Source organism: Terrapene carolina, unplaced genomic scaffold, assembly GCF_002925995.2.
Source record: "Terrapene carolina triunguis isolate 2854851 unplaced genomic scaffold, T_m_triunguis-2.0 Scaffold68, whole genome shotgun sequence".
Classification (NCBI taxonomy): domain Eukaryota; kingdom Metazoa; phylum Chordata; order Testudines; family Emydidae; genus Terrapene; species Terrapene triunguis.
The window spans coordinates 22,744,284-22,771,412 of NW_020664419.1; the positions used below are offsets into that span (position 1 = coordinate 22,744,284).

Sequence of the window (27,129 nt, forward strand, 5' to 3'; positions counted from 1 at the left end):
CATCTCTAATGGTGGAATTCTCACACTTCTGCCACTAGAGGGTGGAAGATTATCATCTGTGAATTAAATCATGTATTGTATCTGTTAATTTTTCAATGAAAGTTGCTCTATAAGTACAAAAGTGTGCCTAAAGCAGTTGTTTGTGAAGACATTGTTTATAATGTTAGTCTCTGTGAGTAGTGTGTTTTTATATTTGCTGTTAATATAAAAAATTATAAATGAACTACAGGCTTTTTCTGGAAGGTTTATGGAGATGCTCTGTTTTTCATAATATTAAATACACTGAAGCATATTGTGTATAATAAAAATGTAAATGAGTAACACGTTTATATAGACTTTAGTCCTTCTTTAAGTGCAATTTTCAACACAACCTTAACGATGAAGTCACTCCTGACTCTTCCATAATATATAGTATACAAAAGTCTGTATATATCTTAAATGCTATACTAAAACTTCACATAAATACTGATGGGGCTTCGTGAGGGCTCGAATTGAAGGAAAAAAAAGTACTCTCCCAGATTTTGTCCACAAACCAAACTCTTCCCACTTGCAACTTGAGAAACCAGAATCAGATGCCACTCACAGTAAATTGTGTAGAATAGATGTTCAAAATACGTTTAGCTATCTCTGCTGGGTTCCACTGGCCTCCTTAGCGTAATTCTTCCTCACTGGGGTTTGAGTAAGGCATGTACATTAGTGATGTAGGAATCTAAGCGGTCATTTAAAAACAATTGTTTCTAGATGTCATGGTTGTAAGGAAAACCTTGAAAAGGTGAACTGATGCAGTGAGCTTTGCCTGAGGCTGCTGACAGCCTCTGGCAGAAGGAGCCACTAAAGTCAGGGAGAAAGCTGCCAGGCCGTACATACGTTGCCAGAGCAGACCTGGCCCTTATTACCATGTGGTGAGCTTTGGTGCCCTGTTGGTTTCTGCAGGATTGGCTCCCACTGGTGGAGCTCAGATGCCCTCTGGACTCCACTTTTCCTCTCTGGTCTTTGGGCTCTGAGTCACTTTGCGGGTGAAGTAGTGGTTGTACTCTCCCATGTGCTATCCACTCAAGGTCCTCAAATGAGTTGTCACTGCCAGCAACCATCACATACCAGGCCTTGAGTGCCTTGAGCGCTAACAGAGACAAAAGCAGAAGGTGGACTAACGTCCAAAGCAGAAATAAAAGAAAATTGTTCCAAAAGGAGGTGAAATGAGACCAGAACTACAACTGGCATACAAGGGGAGAGTCAGTAGTAAACAACAGCAGATCTTGGACAGTTGCCTCCCACCACCACATTGTGCATCTACCAAAGTTGTTGACTAATCTCTGTACCAATTCCAGACTAAGTACATCGCAGTTGGATGTATGTACGTTTTGGGTGAAGCACAAGAACTGTAAAAATGAACAGTGGAACAATTAATTAGGGATTGTTCAGGAATCAACATAGGTTTTAAAAGTAGGACCTGTAAATTTCATTCTAATTGATTTACTTTCTAATCAAGTGATGTATCTTTTCATTCTAGTTATGATTTTACACCAATGGATTCTTCTGCAGTTTATGTATTAAGCAGCATGGCTCGTCAGCGTCGCGCTTCTTTATCTTGTGGAGGATCGGGCAGTCAAGACTTTGAGAGATCAGAATGCAGTAAAAACTGTGTGGCTGATGGATCATCACAGCTTTCCTCCAGTTCTTTGTGTAGTAAAGCTGGCAAAAGCCACAGCTCAGGGACTGCAAGTACTATGAGTGCCACTTCTCCTAACAAATGCAAAAGACCAATGAATGCCTTCATGCTTTTTGCCAAAAAGTACAGAGTTGAATATACTCAGATGTATCCAGGGAAAGATAACAGGTAACGGTACTCAACTTCTTAGTTTTGACCATATAATTGATCTAGCAAAGTTTGCAAGTCCCATTTTTAAACTTATAGCAAATTAAGTTTCGCAAGTGAAATAAAATGTGTATGTATTGTTCCAAGAAACAAACTGAATGCTGCTCACATAAGGCCAAACTTAAGAGGAGGCTTCAGACCTCAGTGAACTTGACAACTAGTGTCAGGGCAGAAACTGGTTTAATATCTACTTACTCTTATTGTACTTTATGTAGACTTTATCCTGCCCTCAGAAGTATTTCAGCAATGTTTGTGTGTGTGCAGTGCACACAGACGTCGTACATTTTGGTAAGATTCGTTCGGGGGGGGAAAGACTATGTTGTCCTTTCTGTGTTACAGTAGGGAAAGGGGATTTTTATATCTTGCCTCCCAGTCTCTGATTGTGTCTTGACATAAGATTGTAAGCTCTTTGGGGCAAGGAGTGTTTGTCTTTTTGCCTCTGTCTATACATCATCTAGAACAGTGTGGCCCTGATCCTTGATTAGGGTTTCTAAGTGTTGTTGTAATTCAAGCAATAATGTTTTAACTGTTCCTATGCCATTCTTTTGTTTGCACTACAAAGCTTGAAAAATCCAGTTACCTAGTCACCAGTGGTGAGTAATAGGTAGCTATCCCTGGCAAGAAGGGTTAAATGGGTCTATGTTTTGATATGTGTGTAAATTTTATTTATTTATATATGTATATATACACACACATACATACAAACAGTTTATATATAATAAATGTTTAGACAAAGATATTGATTATATATAAATGTTCGTACATATCAGATATAAATAATATGTAAGTTTTTATATCTATATATGTACATAGGTATGTTTGTGAATATTATTTATAAAATGCTTGTGTTTTTATATACAAGTTCTGAAAAGAAATCTTTTGCCTTTATATGAGAATAGAATCATTTCTTATACATTACAGTACTAAACCTAGCAAAAACTAAAGGTAACAGAACTACAGAAATGTAAATTGAGAGGATTAATTGGCTGCCAGCTTATATACAAGATGATGGTGGAAATGCTTTGACCCAGAGTTAAGAAATTAAACCCTGCAGCACAAATAATCCCTCTGCTCTGCCATATCATAGAGTTCCATAATGGGTATGGAGTCACTTCAATGATGCATCTTTGCAAATGTGTCTGTCTTCAGATTCACTAAAACTATCACTGAGAAATCAAAACAGCCAATTAGAAAAACATAATATAATTTCATTTAAAATACTGATTTCAAATGGAGCAAGCTGGAACTGCAGTTGGGTGAATTCCAAGGAAGTTTTAACATTTCCATTTGTAGATTTAGGCTGAGAAAAATAACTGAAGATTAACAAGTAACTGACATTCTGGAATGAAACACTTAGGGCCTCAGTGGGAAATGCAGTGCATGGGAACACGGATATGCTTTTGTCTTTTAAAAAAACATAGTGCAGCATCAATCACTAGCTTTGGGTTTATTGATTCTACAAACTTGTGACCAGCAAAACAGCCTTTTAGGCAGACTAGTGGAGTATTCACAAATTTGGATATGCAGAAGCAATCATATTTATTCAAATGTATACAACTGATCAAATCACTAAGAAAATTTTACAGTGTATGGTGTATGTTTAATTACAGCATAATCAAATCATTAATTTGTAAACTCAGGTTCTGACCTTCCATTGCAATAACAGTTATGCCATTTTTGTTTGTTTGTTTTGCTTACACATATTAAATAGCATATGTGAACTGGCATTCCCAACTGGGTTATGTTTTTGGGGGTGGGGAAGGGGAACACAATGTATCCAACCCATCAAAGGTTAGATTCATCAAGGAGCTTAGGCACTGGGATGCTCAGTGTCTCAACACCTAATTTTTAGGCACTTAGAAAATCAGTGAGATTCACAAAGCTTGAGTTAGGTGCTGAGGCTTCCTATGGAGGAAGCTAGCTGCCTTAAATAGGATTCACAAAAGCCAGTGCACTAGTTGGCTCCCTGCCCAATGTAGCCAATAGGAGTGTTTCTGCCTGACGCCAAGCTGGCGTGAGATGCCTCCCTCTGCTTGGGATTCTCAGTTGCAAAGCCTTTATTGGAGATAGGCACCTATGCTCTTTTTGCAAGCTGTCCCAGGGGAAGCAGGGAGGAGTTCTCTCATAACTTGTAGGCCAGGGCTCAGGGTAATTAGAGTTATAGGATCAGAAGGACTAAAAGCTGGGTCTTCCACATCTTGGGTGGTTGCTCTAACCAACAGGCTAGAGAGTCATTCTTATGTGTTTGTGTGCGCTCTCTGGCACAATGACACTTTAGTTAATCTAACAATGGAACACCTTCAACAGGAGAAATCGAGGGAAGCCAGCATCCAAATATCCCATAGTCCAGGGGTTAGGTCACTCACCTGACAAGTGGCAGATACGTGTTCAAATCCCTTCTCCCTCAGGAGGTGGGGATTTGAACCACGGTTTCCCAGGTCAATGCCCTAACCACTGGGCTAAAAGTTATGAGGGAGCTCCTCTGCCTCCTGCCCCACAGTTGCATTAGGCCAAGGAACATGTATCAGTCACTGGTTCATGGATCACACTGGGTGTAGGTGTCTGGCTGCCTAAAGCGAGGCACGTGCTCAGAGGCAGAAACAGCCAACTTTTACTGCAAAAACTTATGTGCCAAGTATGATTAGTGCATACAAGGTTTGGCAGAAGTTGAGCAGGGGGGTTTGTGAATACCTATGGGGCCTGATCCTGGAATGTAGGCACCTAAAGGGGCACTTAGACACCTAAGTCCCTTTGTGCCTCTAGCCCCAGTCTAATAAAATAGTGATCTGTGAAAACCCCAGTATATAGGGCAACATCCATTTCATTCTAAGGCTTGAGCAGAATGCTCCTGATCCAAACCGGATTTAAGATGATGCTTTAAGTGGTTCAGACCTCAGTAAGCTTGACAATCACCATGGGTTCATTGCCATTATCCATAAGTGGATTTTATCCTGTATGCAAAAAAATTTAAATAATTTTTGAGTGACATGTAAGTTTTGAAAGTGGAACATATCTGAAATACAGCCACTCGTCTTTAGTATAATTGATGGAAACAGATACATAGGCTCAGATAACTTTAAATGTGTAGCAGAAGCATATTTAATGGCTTGTTTAGTTCAGACTTTACAAGGGCTAGATCCCAAATTTAGACCTGTAATAATTCCGTCCTCTTCTTAATTCATCATAAGTAACCATAGCTGTTTGGTTACATAATCAGATGCCTTACTAGCACTTCAAAAGGACAGCAGATGCTTTTTGAGGCACCCTAAAGCCATGAGTGAGGGAACACAGGTTGGGGGGGAGGGGCAGTCTAGTGAGGGATGTAATTGGACAGGTTTTTGCCTGAGTTACTGCTGTCCGTAGAAGAAATTTAGAAGAGGCTTAAAAGGTCATGGAACTTCACTAGCCAGATTTTTCATCTATCTCAGTAGTACTGGTTGGTGAGCAGCCTGCTCCATTTCCTCTTTCACATGAAGCTCTTACTTTTCCACCAGATTGCTGAAGCTCAAAAACCATATAGATTCAATACCTGCGTGCGCAGCTTTGTCTCTTGGAGGTATCAAGTGTCTTGGGCATGAGAGTGTTTTACCGGGCTGCCCCGTACACATTTAAAAAAACTATTTAGGAAGGTTTAACAAGTTTATAACTCCTTGCCCTATAACTACCAGAGACAAAACAATAGTCATTATACCAGTAACCTTTGGTTTAGAGAAACGTGGTAAAGTACTAGAATCAAAAATATAGCGGTGGCAGGTCCCCCCAGAGGTCAGCTAGACTGTCCCCTCCGATGCTAAGGCTGGACCAAGTATACCTAGACCAAAGCTATAAGCAAGTAATAATCATATAATGTTGTTGAATATTAATATTCAGTAGTCATGCCTGAGTTGTTAAATATGTGTAAGCAGCAATTTCATCCAGTTTAATAAAATGACCAGAAACAGCATGGGTAGTGTCAGGCTGCTCACCCATGCACATTTTCATGCCTTTGCACTGTAAATGGAAGGTCTGACCCCCTTTCTCATTGGCTAATAGCTAGACCTGTATTTAATGACAAGGTCACTATTTGTAAATCAATTTTCCAGCTTCAGCAGGAGGAGAGGGCAGTATTTGAAACAAGAAATAACTTTTTTTTTTTAAACTGCAGTTTAGTTCCTTGAAGTCTGTCTGGCTGAGGTGTATATAATAACTGGTTCAGCGATCTCCATTTGCCCTAATTAAAGTGAGCTGCTGTAGCATGCTTCCCATACATTGGGGAATATATAGATCGTCAGTATCTATAGTTGGAAGCCCTGTAGCTTGAGGTGACACCCTTTAACAAATTCTTCATTTAGCTGAGTCACAGCGTCCTCACTCCATAGCACTTGTACCAGTACTAAATGGTGGCTGTCTGAGAGGGGCAGCTTTTGGTGCAATTGGACCATATCTTGAAACAGAGATATTTATGGAACATTCTAACTAAACTAGTGCATGTACCTGTAGAACTAACCCTGATTACTTAACTCAGAAATATGAACCCTATCATTGAAAGACACAAATTGACCTACCTGTGTGGATTTACCAGAGACAGATTAATGTATGAGCCTTTGGTCTCAGGAGTCTTCAAAGCATCTCGCAATACAGGCTTAGTGATTAGTAGAGATTAAATTGAGCTTCCATTTTGCTCCTTGGGTGCTGCGTAACCCATAGGATTCTGGCTGTGGTAGAACCTTTCAGAATTAGTTTGTCTCCTTGTTGGTGTGGAGCAGAATGAACTACCTCGGAACAGACATATGGGAAACTACCCAGACGTGTTTGATGTTGCTGTGCTTTGCCTGATTTTATTAGGGAGCCTGTAAACTGCAGTTTACTGTGAGCTTTTTTACTGATAATGTGTGTATCATTGATAATTCAAGGGGGGATATCACTCATCCCATGTTTTCATGAATCACTAATAAAACATTCTCTGTAATTTAAAGAGGATTTATTAAAATGGGGGGCTGTGAATTGTATTTTGTCTGAACATCTAATCACCATCATTTTGGAAACAGTTAAGCAATATGGCACAATGAGGGGAGATGTTGTCCAATGGGCATAGGGCCTATTAGGTGTAAGGTAGAGAAGTTTTTTTTCACGTTAAGCTTTAGGAAATAATCAAGGGGCGACTCATAACATGGTCCCTTACTGCTGTCCAGCCTAGAACTTGTTCAAGAGCGTAACAGTCTGAGCTTCCCCTCCCCACACGGACTAATAGTGGGGGAACTCTGAATGCATCTACCCAATAGGTCAACCTGTCAACCACAGGGAAGCCCATTCTAGTGTGTTTTCATTAAACAAAATCTTTTGTTCGGTTCCAGTCATAGCAAAATCACTAGCCTAATTATGAGGCAGCATCTTTTCACCAGGCCCTGCCATATCATCATCCCATAAAATGAGGTGAAAGAGAACAATTTTGTAAATATTGTGTGGTTGTACATAACGGGTGACCAACCAGACTCTCAACTTTCCCACTTTGTTAGATTACAGTATGTGATGTTCAAACTTACTTTTAAATGTCAAAATATGCCCTTCTAGCCTTACTCTGTTGAACAATAGCTGGGGTCTTCCCTGTGACTATTCAGAGAGGCATAGGACAGTCAGAAATATGCTCACACACTGCAAAGAGGAAGTTGTTCTTGTGTGCTTTCATGTCTAACATTTTCTTTCTGATGACAGCCTTTTACAAGAGACAAGAAATGTTGTGGGATTTATAAGAAATTCCTGCCTTGACCGTTCTGTAAACATTTATTTTGCAGAGCCATAAGTGTGATACTTGGTGACAGGTGGAAGAAAATGAAAAATGAAGAAAGACGGATGTACACGCTAGAAGCCAAGGCTTTGGCTGAAGAACAAAAACGTTTAAATCCTGACTGTTGGAAACGGAAACGAACAAATTCAGTATGTTTTGTCAAACACTCGACTACATTACATAGTTTACAAATAAGTTCACACAGTCCCATGTTTTTCTTTTTCTGCAGTATATAGTAATATAGTATAGTAGACCTCCTGCTCTCCTTTGTTGCACTAGCCCACACTTTCCTTTTGTTACGCTATAGCCTTTAACCTGCTGTTGCAATTGCTGTCACAGTCTGTTCTGACTGGATGACAGAGGGCAATTGTCCTGTTTCAAAGCTGATGCCATTGTGACTATGTATTGGGTGGAAGCCACTCACCCTCATGTTACTCCTTAAAAAAACCCACATGAATTCCACTGGTCTGAAAAGTGAGAAGTTTTTTTCAAAGACTATGGAGTCTGTAAGGACTTCGACTTTAAGAGTGTGAATGAGACAGCTTTCTCAGGAGCATATGCAGATGTTGCTTTAGGGCTTAGACAGAAATGCTGCAAGAGCATGGTTGCTTCTCCACTTACTATTGTACATAGAGCCTTCAGTCCCTGGGCTGCACAAAGCACCACCAAATCCCTGATGGTATTACCAGGCTGGCTGCTTGTATCTTTCTGTGCAATTTATCATTCTAGCAGCTACAATGGTAGAATTAAAATTAGAAATTGTGTAATAAGGCAACAAAATTTCATGTAATTCTATTAAAGCTTGCAGTAATCCATTATGGTTTAACTAAAGACTTCTATTTAGTAACTGTATTTTTCCCAGTAAGGTGGTCTTGGGAATCACAATGTGAGATTGCCTGTGCCATTCTAGCCTTGGGCTGGTAAGAGAGCTTAGTGTACGTATGCTAGTCATGAGGACCAAATTAAACTCAGCCACACCTGTGCATTTGAATTGAAATAAATGGATTGTGTGCATGGAACTGAGAGCAACATTTCAGTCAGTCTTGGGTTGGCCTCAGCAAGGGGGAGAACTTGAACACACCCCTATGTGTTGAGATTTTTCCTGCTAATGCTTTTTGCGTGTGTAGCTACAATGGTGATGGACATCATAGAAATACCTAGGATGAACTACCCCCATGACAAAGCAGCTGTAGCTAGTGATTTGTGCAATTGTTACACCTTGCTTGAGGTTTGGAGCGCAAACAAGCTGATTCAAGAAACTCTCCAAATAACTATTTGGCTTCACTTGTTAGTCTAGGGACAGAGTTAATTGTTAGCTCATTTTGCAACTACCCACATGTCAGCATGTTATTTTTTGCATGCACCTTGATCAGCAAATGCAAATATTTCTGTACGTTCTGTAAAAAAATAAATCCTTTTCACATCTCATATTACTTCTGCATCTGTATTTCTCTTTGATTTGTAATTGCTAACGTGGTTTCTCTTTTGTTACTGTTTTTACAGGGCTCACAACAACATTAAATCAGAATTTTACTGTTCTTAACTATATTTACAAAACGGCTGACACATGATGGAGAGATTTATGAAGATCAAGGTCTTACCATTTGTTGTGAATTTGTGAGACCACAAAATACTGGCATTATCAAGTCAGAAAATGATTTAACATGAGTGAGGATTTGCTTTTTACAATAGAGCATTAAGTAAGCTAAAACTATCAACATTTTAAACCAAATTGCCTTATTTTTCTTCCAAACTTCATATATGTCTATCAGGTAATATAGGCTTGAAAATGGATATCCTGTGGTGCTAAGTAAATTAGGAAAAAGAAGAGGCGCTGTGTATAAATGTTTTATTTTTTAAAAATGTACAAAAAGGGGAATTTTAAAATATGTAACAGCTGTTTATACATTGATTTCTATTGCTGATTAATATGTATTGCACAAGCCATGTAATTAATTATGATTCTGGGAGCTGGGATTTCCTGAAATGGCAGAAAGCATTAGAGAACTCCCAGTCTGCCCCATGCCAACAAGCTACCAGATTGTGTGGTAAGTGGACAGTGTAGTGTACCGTAGCAAGAGAGTTGCCTAGTGGGGTGCCACATATAAAAATTATATCCACGGTGTGATGTTTTTGCACCAGCTGACAATACTGTGAGCTATTATTTCCAATGGAAATAATGGCCTGGGCCAGGATGAAATGAATTAATAGCATTGCATTATCTCAAGAAAATATTGCAAATGATGATTGTCACCATTGTACTTTTAACTTTGTGTTTTGTCTCCTCTGCCACATAGTCTATGATTATATTTTATTTTGCCATAAGATATCTTTATGGTGGGGGCAAACTTTGCACTTACGTAGGTGCAACACTTGCACTTTACTTTTTTCCTCCAACTGTCTAAAATTAGGCCAGATACATTAAAATTACAGCTGCTTTTGCTGTAAACTTTTACAATCATGGCTGTTCGTTACTAAACAAGCAGTGTGGTTCTTTTTTAAGAATCACAGCTGCAAATTAATTGTTCATGACACATGTCTACAGGATGTTGCCCCTAAGATTTTTGCACACTATATTCTTGTATATTATTTCAAATAAATTTGTAAAACTTCTTGGTGGTGTTTTTTTTATAAACTAAAGAAGACTAGTATTTAAGTCAGGCCTGCAGAAATACACATTTTAACTATTGCAAATCTGTATAAAGGCTTGTGTAGTTTCATAAAGAACCAAAGATGTAGAATATTTTTACTGCACACATCTTGTATGTTTGTTGCTTTTTAATTAGGAAGCTGCTTATTGAATTTTAAATATTGAATTCAAGATCAAAAGATAGTAGATGCTCTTTATTACACTTGTAGCAAAAAGATAGAAAATCAAAATTACTTCAAAGCGCTAACGATGCTGCAAAGAATCAACTCTACTTTATTTTGTAAATTAAATTTTTTTTTGTGATAAATAATGCTTTTTACATGGAATGTTAGACAAACTGATCTAACTCTACTGAAGTTTAGACCCTTTCATTCTAACATTATAAAAAAAAGCTACCTTTCTGCATAACACTAATATTTAATCACGCTCTTTTTTGTGCCATATTTACAGGAAAATAGCTAAATGTGCAGGTATTATTTATTAGAATTCATTTACTGAAGAATATAGAACATTTGAGAAAGTCCTAAGTTTTGTTTTTTACCTTCTAAATTCAGAAAGGATATTAGAAAATATTAGGCAAATATTGTTTGAGAATAATTTTGTGTGAAATTATATTATTCTATTACAATAAAACATTTCCTACTGTTTAGACAAAGTTGAGGAATACAGAGTACAAAAAGAAGATGTTAGAACCTTTATTAGACAGGGCTTTTTCTAATAGCACTTTTGAAAAGGATGGCATATTCGAAAATAATTATTTATATTAACCCTATAAGCATTCATCTGTCAGTGCCCAATTAACAATGTAGAATTTGAGTAGCATTGGGGTTGGATGCTGTTACTGAAGCGTAGACATTGCTTTCTTCAGCAGTTGAACCATTATGGGATAGACTGGTGCAAACTCCTTTCCTTCTCTTGTTCTTACCGACTGAACATAAGCTTCCAGTGCGCCTCTGAGTTAAAAAAAAAAAAAAAAAAAAAGAGGATCATTTTCATTGTAAAGAAGTTAGATTAATTAATTAGTTAAGTCTATTAGAAAACAATTACTTTGGGTCCCAATATCTAGCTGCACAAATAGATTTGCAAGCTAGAACCAGGAATACTAAAAAAGGTTCTTGACTGCATAAACACTGAACAGCCATCTCCGCTCTCTCACTAAACCAGTGTTTTCCCAAACTGTTGGAAGCTCAGCCCCTCCCCTCTCAAAAATCAGGAAAATAAAATTAGTCACAACCAATCCTCCAATCCTGTGTGATGTTAGACATTTTCATTTATGTATCTTCACAATCCCATCCTCCCACACCTGTTTTATGAAGATCTACTTCGTCTCCTTTCAGCAGTGAAATAATTAGTGTCCGTTTCTGCCTCCCAGTGATTGCTTCAGGCTCTCTGTAAACTCAGGCAGGCATGAAGTGAATGTGTTCTTCTCAACCAGAACAGCTAACTTTTTCTTTTTAATGAAAGACTCTGGAAAAAAAATCGAGAGGGCTGTAGGTGGCTCCTCTCTGCTCCACCTTTTGGGAAATACTTTTACTGATGATAACACATTTTCACATGTATGTGTGCATTTCTACTGGATTTTTCTTATGCAACTGTCATGCATGTTGCCAGGATAAGTATGTAAATTAAGGCCAGAAGAGACCATTATGATTATGTAGTCTGACCTGTGTAACACAAGCCATAGCTTTCACCCAATAATGGGGTTGAACTAGAGCATATCTGAAGACAGAACTGGGTCCTGTGGGCTTGATTTATCAAAGGTGGTTTATTAATATTAAATGGTATGCCCTAGTTTTTAAAATAAAATAGATTTTGATTTTTACTGTCAGACAAGAAAATTATGAACACTACTTAGTTAAGTATTTACCAGTAATTCAATTTACTGTCAGACTCCTCTTTTTCCATCCCACAAGAGAGACAGATGGAACAATAGTGCCAACTATCCAGTAGCAATAAAGTTGAGAGTGAGAATTTACCTCTAAGCTCCAGTCTGATCCTCCCTTTCCGTTAGACTTTACCATAGCAAAAAGGTAGAAAAGCTTAGAAAAATGAGCAGCAGTCCCCTTCCTCAGAGGGTGGATTGGGAAGAGGAGATGACAAACAGTTACTAGTAAATAATTTCCCCTTGTTATACATTTTTTTTCTCTGATTTAGTAAGAATCAACTCAAGGCCAGTTGGTTACAGCATGAACACTTTACCTGATAGTGCTATTAGCAAAATTCTGCCCAAAGGCAGGTTGAGCCCTCAGCAGGTCAAGCTTTATGAATGAGTGCATGGCTGCCTTATTTCAGAAGCAAATGGCTTTGCCCTCACTGCCCAAGAAATACAACTGCCTCAGGGGATGAGGAAGGCTGCCCTGTTTTTTAAACTAGGCAACAACCTCCTTTATCCATCTGTTGAGGACAGACTTAGCAGCTCTATTTTCTTTATAGCATCCCTCAAAACAAACAATTAGAATAACATAAATTTTTTAGAATGCATTTAATACCCACGGAATGCAGCTTTCGATTCTGAAACACAGCTGGGACAGGGCAAGAGGTAGAGAGAAAAATAGAGACACTGATATGGAATTCCTTGTTCACTTGTAATAAAGTCTAGGCCAGGGATCGGCAACCTTTGGCACGCGGCCCGTTGGGGAAATCAGCTGGTGGGCTGGGACGGTTGTTTACCTGCAGTGTCCGCAGATTTGGCCGATCGCCACTCCAGGCTGCGGGAAGCAGCATGGGCCAAAGGATGTGCTGGCCGCTGCTTCCCACAGCCCCCATTGACCTGGAGCGGCGAACCGCGGCCAGTGGGAGCTGCGATCGGCCGAACCTGAGGACACTGCAGGTAAACAAACCGTCCCGGCCCACCAGCGGATTTCCCTGATTGGCTGCGTGCCAAAGGTTGCTGATCCCTGGGCTAGAAGATGGAACAACTATTTGTCAGGGAGGAGGGAGAGAAGCTAAGGAGGATGGGGAAACTTCGTTCATCAACCGTCATAGCTGAAGTCACTACACTCATAGCATCCTTTAGGGTGATCCAATTGAGAGGGAACTTGCCTAAAGGCTCAAAGGGAGAGGAATCCCATTGAACAAGAGGGAAATCCTGCTGAGGAGTAAAATGGGCTATAATGGTTTCACAGCCCACTTTTAGTGTAGTTGATCGTGATTCTGAGGAGGTAGAAGGCTTCACAAACTATAAGTACTGACCTGGACTGTCGATTAATCGCAGATAACTCACGCAATTAACTCAACAAAATTAATCGCGATTAATGGCACTGTTAATAGAATACCAATTTAAATTTATTAAATATATCAATTTCAATTACAACACAGATACAAAGTGTACAGTGCTCACTTTATATTATTTTTTATTACAAATATTTGCACTGTAAAAATGATAAAGGAAATAGTATTTTTCAATTCACCTCATACAAGTACTGTAGTGCAATCTCTTTATCATGAAAGTGCAACTTACAAATGTAGGCTTTTTCTGTTACAGCACTCAAAACCAAAACAATGTAAAACTCTTGTAACTGGCGTCACAAGTTATTTACGTGTCAGATGTGCTAAAGATTCATATGCCTCTTCATGCTTCAGCCATCGTTCCAGAGGACATGCTTTAATTAAATTTGAGGCTGAACTCCTAGGGGGAGAACTGTACATCTCCTGCTCTGTTTTACCTGCATTCTGCCATATATTTCATGTTACAGCAGTCTCGGATGATGACCCAGCACATGTTCATTTTAAGAACACTTTCACTGCAAATTTGACAAAATGCAAAGAAGATACCAATGTGAAATTTCTAAAGATAGCTACAGCACTCAACCCAAGATTTAAGAATCTGAAGTGCCTTCCAAAATCTGTGAGGGACAAAGTGTGGAGCATGCTTTCAGAAGTCTTAAAGAGCAACACTCTGATGCGGAAACTACAGAACCCAAATCACCAAAAAAGAAAATCAACCTTCTGCTAGTGGCATCTCACTCAGATGACGAAAATGAACATGTGTCGGTCCTGATTGCTTTGGATCATTATCGAGCAGAACCCATCATCAGCATGGATGCATGTCCCCTGGAATGGTGGTTGAAGCATCAAGGGCCATATGACTTGTTAGCGCATCTGGCATGTAAATATCTTGCGACGCCAGCTACAACAGTGTCATGCAAACGCCTGTTCTCACTTTCAGGTGACATTATAAACAAGAAGCAGGCGACATTATTTCCTGCAAATGTAAACAAACTTGTTTCTCTGAGCGATTGGCTGAACAAGAAGTAGGACTGAGTGGACTTGTAGGCTCTAAAGTATTACATTGTTTTATTTTTGAATGCAGGGGGGTTTTTTGTACATAATTCTACATTTGTAAGTTCAACTTTCATGATAAAGAGATTGCACTACAGTAGCTGAATTAAGTGAATTGAAAAATACTATTTCTTTTGTTTTTCACAGTGCAAATATTTGTAATCAAAACAAAGTGAGCACTGTACACTTTGTATTCTATGTTGTAATTGAAATCAATATATTTGAAAATGTAGAAAGCATCCAAAAACATTTAAATAAATGGTATTCTATTATTGTTTAACTGCGAGATTAATCGTGCACTAAATCATGATTAATTTTTTTAATCACATGATTAATATTTTTCATCGCTTGACAGCCCTGGTACTGACATTTCTGAAAGTGGAGGGCTCTTTAACTGAGCAAAGGCATAATGAGATCCAATAGTTGGAAGCTGAAGTGACAAATTCAGAGCAGAAATAAAACAATGAAGGCAATTAACCATTGGAACAGATTACCCAGGGCTGTTGTAGATTCTCCATCATTTGAATTCTTTCAATCAAAAGAGGATGTCTTTCTAAAAGAGATGCTCTAGATTAACCAGAAGTCAAGGACTGGATGCAAGAATTGCTTGGTGAAATTCTACAACCTGGTCATGCAAGAGGTCAGACTAGATAATCATATTAAAGCCCTTCTGGCTTTAAATTCTATTGGTATGGAGAAAGTAAATTAGGAATTGTTATTTACTCCTCCTCATAATACAAGAACTAAGGGTCACCAAATGAAATTAATAGGCAGCAGGTTTAAAACAAACAAAAGGAAGTATTTCTTCACACAACACAGACAACCTGTGGAACTCCTTGCCAGAGGATGTTGTGAAGGCCAAGACTATAACAGGGTTAAAAAAAGAACTAGTTCATGGAGGATAGGTCCATCAATGGCTATTAGCCAGGATGGGCCGAGATGGTGTCCCTAGCCTCTGTTTGCCAGAAGCTGTGAATGGGCGACTGGGGATGGATCACTTGATGATTACCTGTTCTGTTCATTCCCTCTGGGGCACCTGGCATTGATCACTGTCGGAAGACAGGATACTTGGCTAGATAGACCTTTGGTGTGACCCAGTATGGGCGTTCTTATGTAATCTAACCAGGTAGATGACTAACTCTGCAGAGATACTCTCCACTAAGAGCTGAACATGACTTGAGTCAGAATTTTGCATGTATGTGGAATATGAAAATCCATGTATATATGAAAAGCATTGTTATGTGAATCATTATGAGTTATGTGTATAACACATAGCAACTTGCAATACCAGGGTGCCTGAATTGGCATGAGTGGTGAGCACATAAGCAAATACAATAATACAGTGTAACACTGAAATTGTCTTGTGTGGTGTGATGCAATGGAAAATACACTAATGCGCTCACTGCTATTTACACAGTATGAACTTGAGGCAAGGTTGAAAGTGAAACACCAGTTCCTGAGAAAGGAGTTTGGGAATTTCAGGGAGACCAAGATAGAATCACCACCATGTTCGTAAGAGCTGAGAACCAAGGATGCTAAGGCCACCATGGGAGCCAATAACAGCACCATTGTCCTCTCTTGACTGATTTTCCTTGGAAGAAATGTTCGTAACATAATGGAGCTGAAAAATTAGGGAGTTTAATGCTCTTAGCATAACAAGACAACTGGGGGACAGAAACAGAAACTGAAGGAGCTATTTTCATAATCAAACAGATACCAAAAAAGTTTTATCCCTTGTGTTCTGGGGTGGGATCTCTCCTGCTAAAGCTGTTCCATTATGTATAGCTAATAGGGCTTGAACCTGAATCTCCCACAACCCAGCTGGGTGCGCTAACCACTTGGCTACAGTGTCAATTTTTTTCTCCTTAATTATTAGGCATTAGGTATTGCAACACTTAAGTCCCTTTTGTGGCTCTAGCCCTTAGTGCTTTTGCCTCTCCCTCTGCTAAATAGGGACAAAACTATTTCCATATTTGTAGTGGTGACAAGAGGCCAAACTCATCAATGTTTGAACACTTCTTTGGAAACTTACACGGTGCTATATATGTTATATATGGATTTCCTCTGAGTTAGCAGAAGGGTACGTCCAGACTACCCGCCGAATTGGCGGGTAGTAATCGATCTATCGGGGATCGATATATCGCGTCTCGTCTAGACGCGATATAGCGATCCCCGAATGTGCTCCCGTCGATTCCGGAACTCCACCAGGGCGAGCGGTGGTAGTGGAGTCGATGGGGGAGCCGCGGCCGTCGATCCCGCGCCGTGAGGACCTGAGGTAAGTCGAAATAAGCTACGTCGACTTCAGCTACGCTATTCCCGTAGCTGAAGTTGCGTATCTTACATCAACCCGCCCCCAGTGTAGACCAGCCCGAAAGGATGGATCACAAAAGCAGCTGTGTAATGTTCAACACCTCCCTAGGAAAACCTGGATTCTGTTCTGTAGAACTCTGGCCTGAATGGAAAAGAAGGCTAAGTACAACTACAACTTGTGTAACAAATGCAGTGAGAGCAGCAATTCTAATGGACACCCCTGGAGTCTCAAAAACAAATTCAAAGAAATATTCCTTACATAATAATTGCATCAGTGACAGCTGATATAGAAGAAGGGAACCACTGTTTTCAATACCTCACATTCATAAGCTGAGAATACAGTGGAGATATAAGAGATAACAAAGATGTCTGGAAAGTGCGAGATGAGATGCAGTGTCCTGGGGAGAGAAGGTCCCTGAGGTCTGGTGCTCTCCCAAAATTACACACCTCACATGCTCCCTGAAGGAGATCAACAACTCAGAGGCTGAAGCCAACATTTTCAAATATAGAGGCCTTTAAAGTCAATGGGAGCTGCTGGACACTTGGCATTTTTATAGATTAGGTCACTTATGTGGGTGTCTAAATGTGAGTTTAGGAGCCTCATTTCAGCACTCACTGTTGAAAATCTTTGCCTAAGGAATTCAGAAAGTCCAAATAGGAAACGAGCTCAGATGTGAGCTTCCTGCCAGGGAAATTATCCCCATCCCTACGATGCAGTAGCCACCTCCGCAGTCAGATGCTCCCACAACAAGTTGGAAGCTGGGTCTCGGTGCACAGCACGAGAAGGGTGCTTAGGCAGTGGATTGATCCTAACATCAGGGAAGGCAGGAATATGCAGTTTCACAGGAGGTATGTCCATGCAGGAAGGAGCATGGATGAGAGCCTGGTATCTCTCAGAGGCAGGCAGTAGACAACAGGCACAGAGATTAGAAGAGGTTCTGAATTATCTCCATGGTGCTGCAGTAATGGAGACCCACTGGCCCAGGCTAAGAGAAGAGCACCGTGGCAGGCAAGCCAGAGGAAGTATAGCAAACCCATGCTGAGAGAGTGAGAGTGCTGCAGAGAAAGGCACAAAACCAAATCTGAGGGAAATCAGCACCAAGGAGCAGGGTATTAACTCACCTAGGGTATGTCTATACAGCAGCTGGGAGGTGTGATTCCCAGCATAGATATACATACATGCAACTAGCTCTGCTTGTGCTAGCACCTAAAAATAGTTATGTGGCCATGGCAGCATGTGATGGTCCCTGGGTAGATACTCGAGTAGCCAGCCTGAGCTACCGCCCATGCCACAGCGCCAGCACTGCTATTTTCAGGTGCCAGCTCTGTTCGAGCTAGCTTGAGACATGTATGTCTACCCACGCTGGGAATCACACCTCCCAGCTGCTGTGCAGATATCGCCTAAGTCGCCTGAGAGAAACGCAGAAGCTAAACAATGAACCTAAACTCCCTCAACGAAGGTCAAAAATTGGGCATGGGGTGAGCCCTACTGACAGCAATAAGCAGAAAGTTCACCACTATTGAGAGAAGGAGACTGATCTGAAGCCTAGGGTCCTGCACTTACAGCTTGCTGGAGGGAAGGAAGAGAATCTGAACAAAGCACTGTAGCCCCTGAAGAACTTGAGATTCAAGCCCTGCCAGGTGATCGCTGGGCTGCAGAAAGAGTCCAGCACTTCATTTTATTTACACATCAAAGACCAGAGCGGGATATTGTACTCTCAGTTGCTGGGCCTTTTACAGAAGGAGCTAGGTTTCCAAGAGGGGGACTCGCTAGTGAGCTAGGTTTGTGTATGGTCAAAGTACCTCACAGATCAGCTCTTGCTGCATTTTCCAACTCCTTGCAGACCAGAGGTCAACCAACTGTACCAGCGTCTTTCCTGTTGAAGCCATGAAATACACTCAGGCTGTTGAACATCACATACACAACCTTGTATCCTCTTGACAATGTGGAAATCACCTAGAGTGGTATACACAGTGGTGAGCTGGAGCCGGTTCCCACCCATTCGCGGGAACCAGTTAAATTTAGAAGCCCTTTTAGAACCGGTTGTCCCGGTTCTAAAACGGCTTTTAAATTTAACAAAAGCTCCAGCAGCTCCCTGCCCTCCCCCCGGCCCCAGCTCACCTGGCTCCGGCTCCGCCTCTGCCTCCTCCCCTGAAGGCTCCCCCTCCCGGCTTCCCGCGAATCAGCTGTTAGCGCGGGAAGCCTGGGAGGGCTGAGAAGGAAGCAGCAGCTTCCTGCAGGTGAGCTGGGGCAGGGGGCGCGAGGAGGGCTCCAGGCACCGCGCAGCTCCGGCCAGGTGGCGTGGCTCCGGCCCGGCCCCCGGGTCCAGCCCCGTCTCCGGGCCGGGCCCCGGCCCCAACTTTGGGCCGGCCAGCGGCTCTGGCCCCCGGCCCTGCCTTCGGGCCGGCCCCCGACTCTGGACCGGCCAGTGGCTCCGGGCCGGCCCCCACCTTCGGGCCGGACAGCGGCTCTGGGCTGGCCCGCGGCTCCAGCCCCCGGCCCCCGACTTCAGCCCGGCCCAGCCAGCAGCTCCAGCCCGGCCCGCGGCCCCGACTCCGGGCTGGCTCCGGCCTGGCCCCTGGCTCTGGGCCGGGCCCCAACTCCGGGACGGCCCCCGATTTCGGGCCGGCCTGAGGCTCCGGCCCCGACTCCGGGACGGCCCCCAACTCCGGCCCGGCGCTAGCGGCTCCCGGCAGCGCGGCCCCCATCTCCAGGCAGCGCGGTAAGGGGGGCAGGGAGCAGGGAGGGGGTGTTGGATAGAGGGCGGGGGGTGGATTAGGGTCGGGACTCGGGGCAGTCAGAGGGCAGGGAACAGGGGAATTGAATGGGGGCAAGGGTTCTGGGGGGGGGCAGTCAGGAAGGAGCAGGGGTGTTGGATGAGGCGGTGGGGGGCAGTCAGGGGCAGGGGTTCCGGGGGTGGTCAGGGGACAGGGAGAAGGGGTGGTTGGATGGGGCAGGGGCCCCAAGGGGCCATCAGGAATGAGAGGAGAGGTTGGATGGGGCGGCAGGGGGCAGTTAGGGGACAGGGAAGGGGGGTGGATGGGGCAGGGGTCCCGGGGGTGAGGTGTCAAGGAACGTGGGGGGTTGGATGGGGCAGGAGTCCCAGGGGGCGGAGGGGGGCACAACCCCCTCATGGGGTGAGGAGGAGGTAACCGGTTGTTAATATTTTGGTAGCTCATCACTGGGTATACATAATGCTGTATCACGCACCACCATGAAACAATCTACTTCGGATGGTTACCGAAGAAATCATGGCTTTCTGAAGAGGACTTTGATACATTAGGAAAAAAAGGAAGACGCATATAAACAGGGAGATGTCCATGAAAGTAAATGGTTGAAACGCTTTTTCTGGGCCATGGTACAACGTGACTGAGATCTACATCAACTCCCTGGTCGATGAAGCAGAGGACGGCCTACAGCACAACATTCTTTGTCTTGCCTACAAAGTTATGCACCTGGCTGGCAGCCATAAGCAGCCTTCTAATATTCTGATCATGAAACCAGATACATCTCCCTGCCCCTCAGTAGATGAAGTCCTGGACCATGCATTCTCATCCCTGCACTATTCTGTCAAGCTATTGACTGAAAGTTAGGACTTGCCACTCCACACACTGGAATAAAGATTGGTCAAGAAGTGGTCACCAACAAAACCATGGTGCCTTGCTTGTGGAGAAGCCATGGAATTTCAGTTCCGCCCTTCAAGGTTTCTAAGACTCTGCTTGCATTGTGGGCTTAAATGTCTCATGGCAGAAGATCAAGATCCAGAACCTCAGGGCTGGCCCACCAGCACACCCCAGTCAAGCACCATGGGAAGTGTTGATGAATTCATCTGCTTACACTGCAGAGTGCGAACAGTTGCAGCAAACCAGATGTCCTCTGACAAATAGGTCTTCCTGCCTCCTGCATGAAGTCTGTCTCTCACTTATGGACACAAAAAAGTTTCTGTGCTGAGACAACATTCAGGATCTACTGAAACTGCATACTGCCTGTACTGCTATACCTGTCAGAAACCTGGACTCTCTTACAGGCACCTTGGAGAGGCTAGCGGGATTCTATATGCACTGTCAGCATCAAATCCTGAACATACAGCGGTTCGACTTTGTAAGAAATGCCATTATCTCTGAGAGACCTGGCCCTCCTCCAGTCGCTCACTACATTAAAAAACAGCATTGCTTGCTCTTTGGCCAGGATGTACTAAACACCCCAACACACCATCCTCTGAAACTCTCCATTGGTGTATGAAATGCTCCATCTTGACCCAGCCTGGCACTGTTTGTGGGGCTGCCCCAGAGATTTGTGGATTAGCAGGATAGACCCAGTTCTGGGAACTTCATCTCTACGATGCCTGATATGATGCTATCAATAGAAGTTACTGTGGCTGGTGCCATGGTCCTCAGTAGATTACACATTTTTGAGGGAGAAAATAGAAGAGAAGAAAGCACCACACAGTAAAAGGACAGCCTGAATGGAACATAGAGGGAGAGCAAATGAGGCACTGAACTGAGTAACCATGGAGCCTGGGGTAGTCAGTCACCACAGCTACTTGGGGTAGCTCCTCTACAGAACACAGATAAGAAGGAAATGGTGGCTGGAGTACGAGGCAGTGCCTCCATCCCACTGCAGGGCTGGCACAAGACGCCCCTACTGGAACCAACGGACTGAGTTTGGGAAAGTTCCTTCCCTGGTCATGCACAGGAGCACATCAGATGGACATAGGAGACAGAAGTGTTGAGAGTCTCTGGGTTAGGCTTAAAGGGGTAAAAAACAAGGATGATGTCATGCTAGGAGTCTACTACAGGCCACCTAACCAGGTGGAAGAGGTGGATGAGGCTTTTTTTAAACAACTAACAAAATCATCCAAAGCCCAAGATTTGGTGGTGATGGGAGACTTCAACTATCCAAATATATGTTGGGAAAATAACACAGCGGGGCACAGACTATCCAACAAATTCTTGGACTGCATTGCAGACAACTTTTTATTTCTGAAGGTTGAAAAAGCTACTAGGGGGGAAGCTGTTCTAGACTTGATTTTAACAAATAGGGAGGAACTCGTTGAGAATTTGAAAGTAGAAGGCAGCTTGGGTGAAAGTGATCATGAAATCATAGCGTTTGCAATTCTAAGGAAGGGTAGAAGGGAGAACAGCAAAATAGAGACAATGGATTTCAGGAAGGCGGATTTTGGTAAGCTCAGAGAGCTGATAGGTAAGGTCCCATGGGAATCAAGACTGAGGGGAAAAACAACTGAGGAGAGTTGGCAGTTTTTCAAAGGGACACTATTAAGGGCCCAAAAGCAAGCTATTCCGCTGGTTAGGAAAGATAGAAAATGTGGCAAAAGACCACCTTGGCTTAACCACGAGATCTTGCATGATCTAAAAAATAAAAAGGAGTCATATAAAAAATGGAAACTAGGACAGATTACAAAGGATGAATATAGGCAAACAACACAGGAATGCAGGGGCAAGATTAGAAAGGCAAAGGCACAAAATGAGCTCAAACTAGCTACGGGAATAAAGGGAAACAAGAAGACTTTTTATCAATATATTAGAAGCAAGAGGAAGACCAAAGACAGGGTAGGCCCACTGCTCAGTGAAGAGGGAGAAACAGTAACAGGAAACTTGGAAATGGCAGAGATGCTTAATGACTTCTTTGTTTCGGTCTTTACCGAGAAGTCTGAAGGAATGCCTAACATAGTGAATGCTAATGGGAAGGGGGTAGGTTTAGCAGATAAAATAAAAAAAGAACAAGTTAAAAATCACTTAGAAAAGTTAGATGCCTGCAAGTCACCAGGGCCTGATGAAATGCATCCTAGAATACTCAAGGAGCTAATAGAGGAGGTATCTGAGCCTCTAGCTATTATCTTTGGAAAATCATGGGAGACGGGAGAGATTCCAGAAGACTGGAAAAGGGCAAATATAGTGCCCATCTATAAAAAGGGAAATAAAAACAACCCAGGAAACTACAGACCAGTTAGTTTAACTTCTGTGCCAGGGAAGATAATGGAGCAAGTAATTAAGGAAATCATCTGCAAACACTTGGAAGGTGGTAAGGTGATAGGGAATAGCCTGCATGGATTTGTAAAGAACAAATCATGTCAAACCAATCTGATAGCTTTCTTTGATAGGATAACGAGTCTTGTGGATAAGGGAGAAGCTTTGGATGTGGTATACCTAGACTTTAGTAAGGCATTTGATATGGTCTCGCATGATATTCTTATCGATAAACTAGGCAAATACAATTTAGATGGGGCTACTATAAGGTGGGTGCATAACTGGCTGGATAACCGTACTCAGAGAGTTGTTGTTAATGGTTCCCAATCCTGCAGGAAAGGCATAACAAGTGGGGTTCCGCAGGGGTCTGTTTTGAGACCAGCTCTGTTCAACATCTTCATTAACGACTTAGATATTGGCATAGAAAGTACGCTTATTAAGTTTGCAGATGATGCCAAACTGGGAGGGATTGCAACTGCTTTGGAGGACAAAGTAATAATTCAAAATGATCTGGACAAATTGGAGAAATGGTCTGAGGTAAACAGGATGAAGTTTAACAAAGACAAATGCAAAGTGCTCCACTTAGGAAGGAACAATCAGTTTCACAGAGAGAGAATGGGAAGAGACTGTCTAGGAAGGAGTACGGCAGAAAGGGATCTAGGGGTTATAGTGGACCACAAGCTAAATATGAGTCAACAGTGTGATGCTGTTGCAAAAAAAGCAAACATGATTCTGGGATGTATTAACAGGTGTGTTGTGAGCAAGACACGAGAAGTCATTCTTCCGCTCTACTCTGCACTGGTTAGGCCTCAGCTGGAGTATTGTGTCCAGTTCTGGGCACCGCATTTCAAGAAAGATGTGGAGAAATTGGAGAGGGTCCAGAGAAGAGCAACAAGAATGATTAAAGGTCTTGAGAACATGACCTATGAAGGAAGGCTGAAAGAATTGGGTTTGTTTAGTTTGGAAAAGAGAAGACTGAGAAGGGGACATGATAGCAGTTTTCAGGTATCTAAAATTGTGTCATAAGGAGGAGGGAGAAAACTTGTTCTCCATAGCCTCTAAGGATAGAACAAGAAACAATGGGCTTAAACTGCAGCAAGGGAGGTTTAGGTTGGACATTAGGAAAAAGTTCCCAACTGTCAGGGTGGTTAAACACTGGAATAAATTGCCTAGGGAAGTTGTGGAATCTCCATCTCTGGAGATATTTAAGAGTAGGTTAGATAAATGTCTATCAGGGATGGTCTAGACTGTATTTGGTCCTGCCATGCGGGCAGGGGACTGGACTCGATGACCTCTCGAGGTCCCTTCCAGTCCTAGAATCTATGAATCACCCAAGACTGAGGCTATGTTAAAAGGGTATTAAGAGTGTATCTGAGACTCGTATAACTTGGTTGTATTAAGAGCTTTCAAACGACCAGAGAACTGCAGGTGAATGAGCGCAGTAGAACTCCCTGAGGTGCTCATATGCTTGACTAACACAGCTACCCCTGTGCTCCTTAAGGAGCTGTGTGTTTGGGGCAGTGCATGCACATGCTACATGAGAAGCAGGGGTGTTCAAAGGCCCAGAGGTGATGAGAGGAAAAAACCACTTCAGAAGAACGAGACACAAAATATTCACGTAAAATAGAGGTGAACTGTTCTCCCCGGCAGCCAGGACCTTTTCATCACCCTGGACCCAATACACTCCCAAGGCGGGATCCTGGACCCTGAAGCCAGAGAAGGCATCTCTGGTGAGTGCACATTTGTAACTACAGTACAAGGATCAATTTGGAGCAGGCAAATCTACTGTGGGGGCTGCTGTGATCCAAGTAGCCGAGGCAATCATTGACCTTCTGCTAGCAAGGGTAGTGACTCTGGGAAATGTGCAGGTCATAGTGGATGGCTTTGCTGCAATGGGGTTCCCTAAATGTAGTGGGGCGATAGACGGAACACATATCCCTATCTTGGCACTGGACCACCTTGCCAACCAGTACGTAAACCACAAGGGGTACTTCTCAATGGTGCTGCAATGGTCCTTGTAAACACCTCGCGCATTATCCTGCAGTATGTGCAGAACCTAGCTAAGAGACGGCAGCACGAGGACAATTGTGAGGAGGACATGGACACAGACATTCCTAACAGCACAGGATGTGGCAATTGGGACATCATGGCGGCAGTGGGGCAGGTTGATACAGTGGAACGCCGATTCTGGGCCCGGCAAACAAGCACAGACTGGTGGGACTGCATAGTGTTGCAGATATGGGATGATTCCCAGTGGCTGCGAAACTTTCGCATGCATAAGGCCACTTTCCTGGAACTTTGTGAGTCGCTTTCCCCCGCCCTGAAGCGCAGGAATACCAAGATGAGAGCTGCCCTGACAGTTGAGAAGCGAGTGGCGATAGCCCTATGGAAGCTTGCAATGCCTGACTGCTAATGCCGGTATATCTTTTTTGAGATGAGGAGACCACATCTGTACGCAGTATTCAAGGTGTGGGCGTACCATGGATTTATAAAAGGGCAATAAAATATTCTCCGTCTTATTCTCTATCCCCTTTTTAATGATTCCTAACATTCTGTTTGCTTTTTTGACTGCCGGTGCACACTGCGTGGACATCTTCAGAGAACTATCCACAATGACTCCAAGATCTTTTTCCTGATTAGTTGTAGCTAAATTAGCCCCCAGCATATTGTAGGTTAGCTGAAGATGCATATAGTTAAAAAAACAGGACTGTGCATCTTTTGGGATGCAGCAATTTTTAACTTAGGAACTAAACTTGGGGTGGCAGCTTCATTCCTCCTCCTTGAAGGAAATTATGTAATTATAACTGTAGCATCTTGGCACAATGACATATAGCGATGGGTCCCTCAGCAATATTGATAATGATGGTAAGGTGCACGGCACACAGTGAACTCAGTCATTGAAGAACGCTGTCAGATTTCACTCTTAACTTGCTGAGAGCACAAAATTGTGTCACTTCTTACAAAATGTTTAACTTATGCTGCCGAAAGAGAGGTTCCTTCCTGTCTAAATCTCTAGTTTTATTTACAGTATTATGAGACAGGTTACATCATCACATTATATAACTTACACCAGTCCTACCTTACAAAAACTAGTTTAGACAATGTGGCATCAAAAAGTTAAATAGTGATGCATCATTTTACCATGACAATTCTGTACCAGGAAGAGTAGATCAATTTATTCCTACCGAGTACATTGTAAAGATACTTGTAAATAAGGAGCAGTCAAAGAATTAGATGCTTTATGGGCTAAATAAATATCATGTAGCAGGCAGTACAGAAACAGAAACAGGATCATATTCATATAGAAATATGTCATTTATGTGTATATTCCAAATGTTTAAGAAAAAGGAAGAAACCCTGTTTATATAATCTACAGAACCTGGTCTCTAAGGGATTAGACTCAATATTGCCCTATACTCAGCATCTTCAAATCTAATAAAGGACATAAAATCTGTTCATTAATTCTTTTTCCATTTCAAAAGATCAGACGTGATACACATTACAGATCTCATTTGTAAGAGAAGGCTACAGAAAGAGGGTTGGCGGGATGCTCTGCATATATTAATGTTTCATGAAAAATGCCATCAGATGTAAGAAAAAAAAAATCTAAGTTTAAGATGCCCTCCCACATAAAGAAGAAGAGAAGAGGATTTTAAAGCACTTATTAAATTACTTCACTTGCTTGCTCAAAAAGCAGCTTTCTTGGAATTCAGGACAAGCTGATTATATAAGACTAGATTTTTTTTTATAAAACATTCTTTCAAAACATGAAGATTTATATCTAAATTAAAATAATTAACAAAACTATGATCTGGATACTGTCCCTTAAAGGAATTTCAGTATATATCAATAAAATGGATTGTTAATGTTTATATACTTTGAATACTAAGGCCTCAATCCTGCCATCTGATTCACTCAGACAAACCCTTACTCAGACTGTAAACTCCCTGGTGCAGAGACTATCTGTTTGTTCTGTGTTTGTGCAGTGCCTAGCATAATGGACTCATGGTCAATGACTGGGATTCCTAAATACTCTAGTAATACAAATAATACTAATAATAATGTACATGGCCCCATAAAGGCACACGGATCACCATGAAAGATCAGATTACAGGATCAGGGCCATGAATTGCTTTACAAATAAGTATTATTGTTATTATTTTAAGAGAGAGTGCTATGTAAACTATAAGGCAAAGAGGAGATACCTATGGAAAATAGACTATTATGCCATAAAAATACACCAGTATGGCTCTATCTATT

General features: G+C 42.1%; 2 protein-coding genes across 4 annotated transcripts in view; one reads left to right on the forward strand and one right to left on the reverse strand.

Annotated features, from left to right (window-relative positions):
- HBP1 (HMG-box transcription factor 1) overlaps positions 1–10,252 on the forward strand; it is a 35,170-nt gene extending 24,918 nt beyond the window's left edge. For all 3 annotated transcript variants that reach the window (XM_024219871.1, XM_024219873.3, XM_024219872.2), the window contains exons 9-11: positions 1,511–1,837; positions 7,648–7,789; positions 9,144–10,252. In XM_024219871.1, the coding sequence (XP_024075639.1) occupies positions 1,511–1,837; positions 7,648–7,789; positions 9,144–9,161 (487 nt within the window). In that variant the 3' untranslated portion in view covers positions 9,162–10,252. The remainder of the gene's footprint in view (positions 1–1,510; positions 1,838–7,647; positions 7,790–9,143) is intronic.
- A 286-nt stretch (positions 10,253–10,538) lies between these two features.
- The window catches only part of COG5 (component of oligomeric golgi complex 5), a 330,757-nt gene continuing 314,166 nt past the window's right edge, over positions 10,539–27,129 (reverse strand). The window contains exon 22 of the mRNA XM_026648688.2: positions 10,539–11,243. Within this exon, the coding sequence (XP_026504473.1) occupies positions 11,129–11,243 (115 nt within the window). The 3' untranslated portion in view covers positions 10,539–11,128. The remainder of the gene's footprint in view (positions 11,244–27,129) is intronic.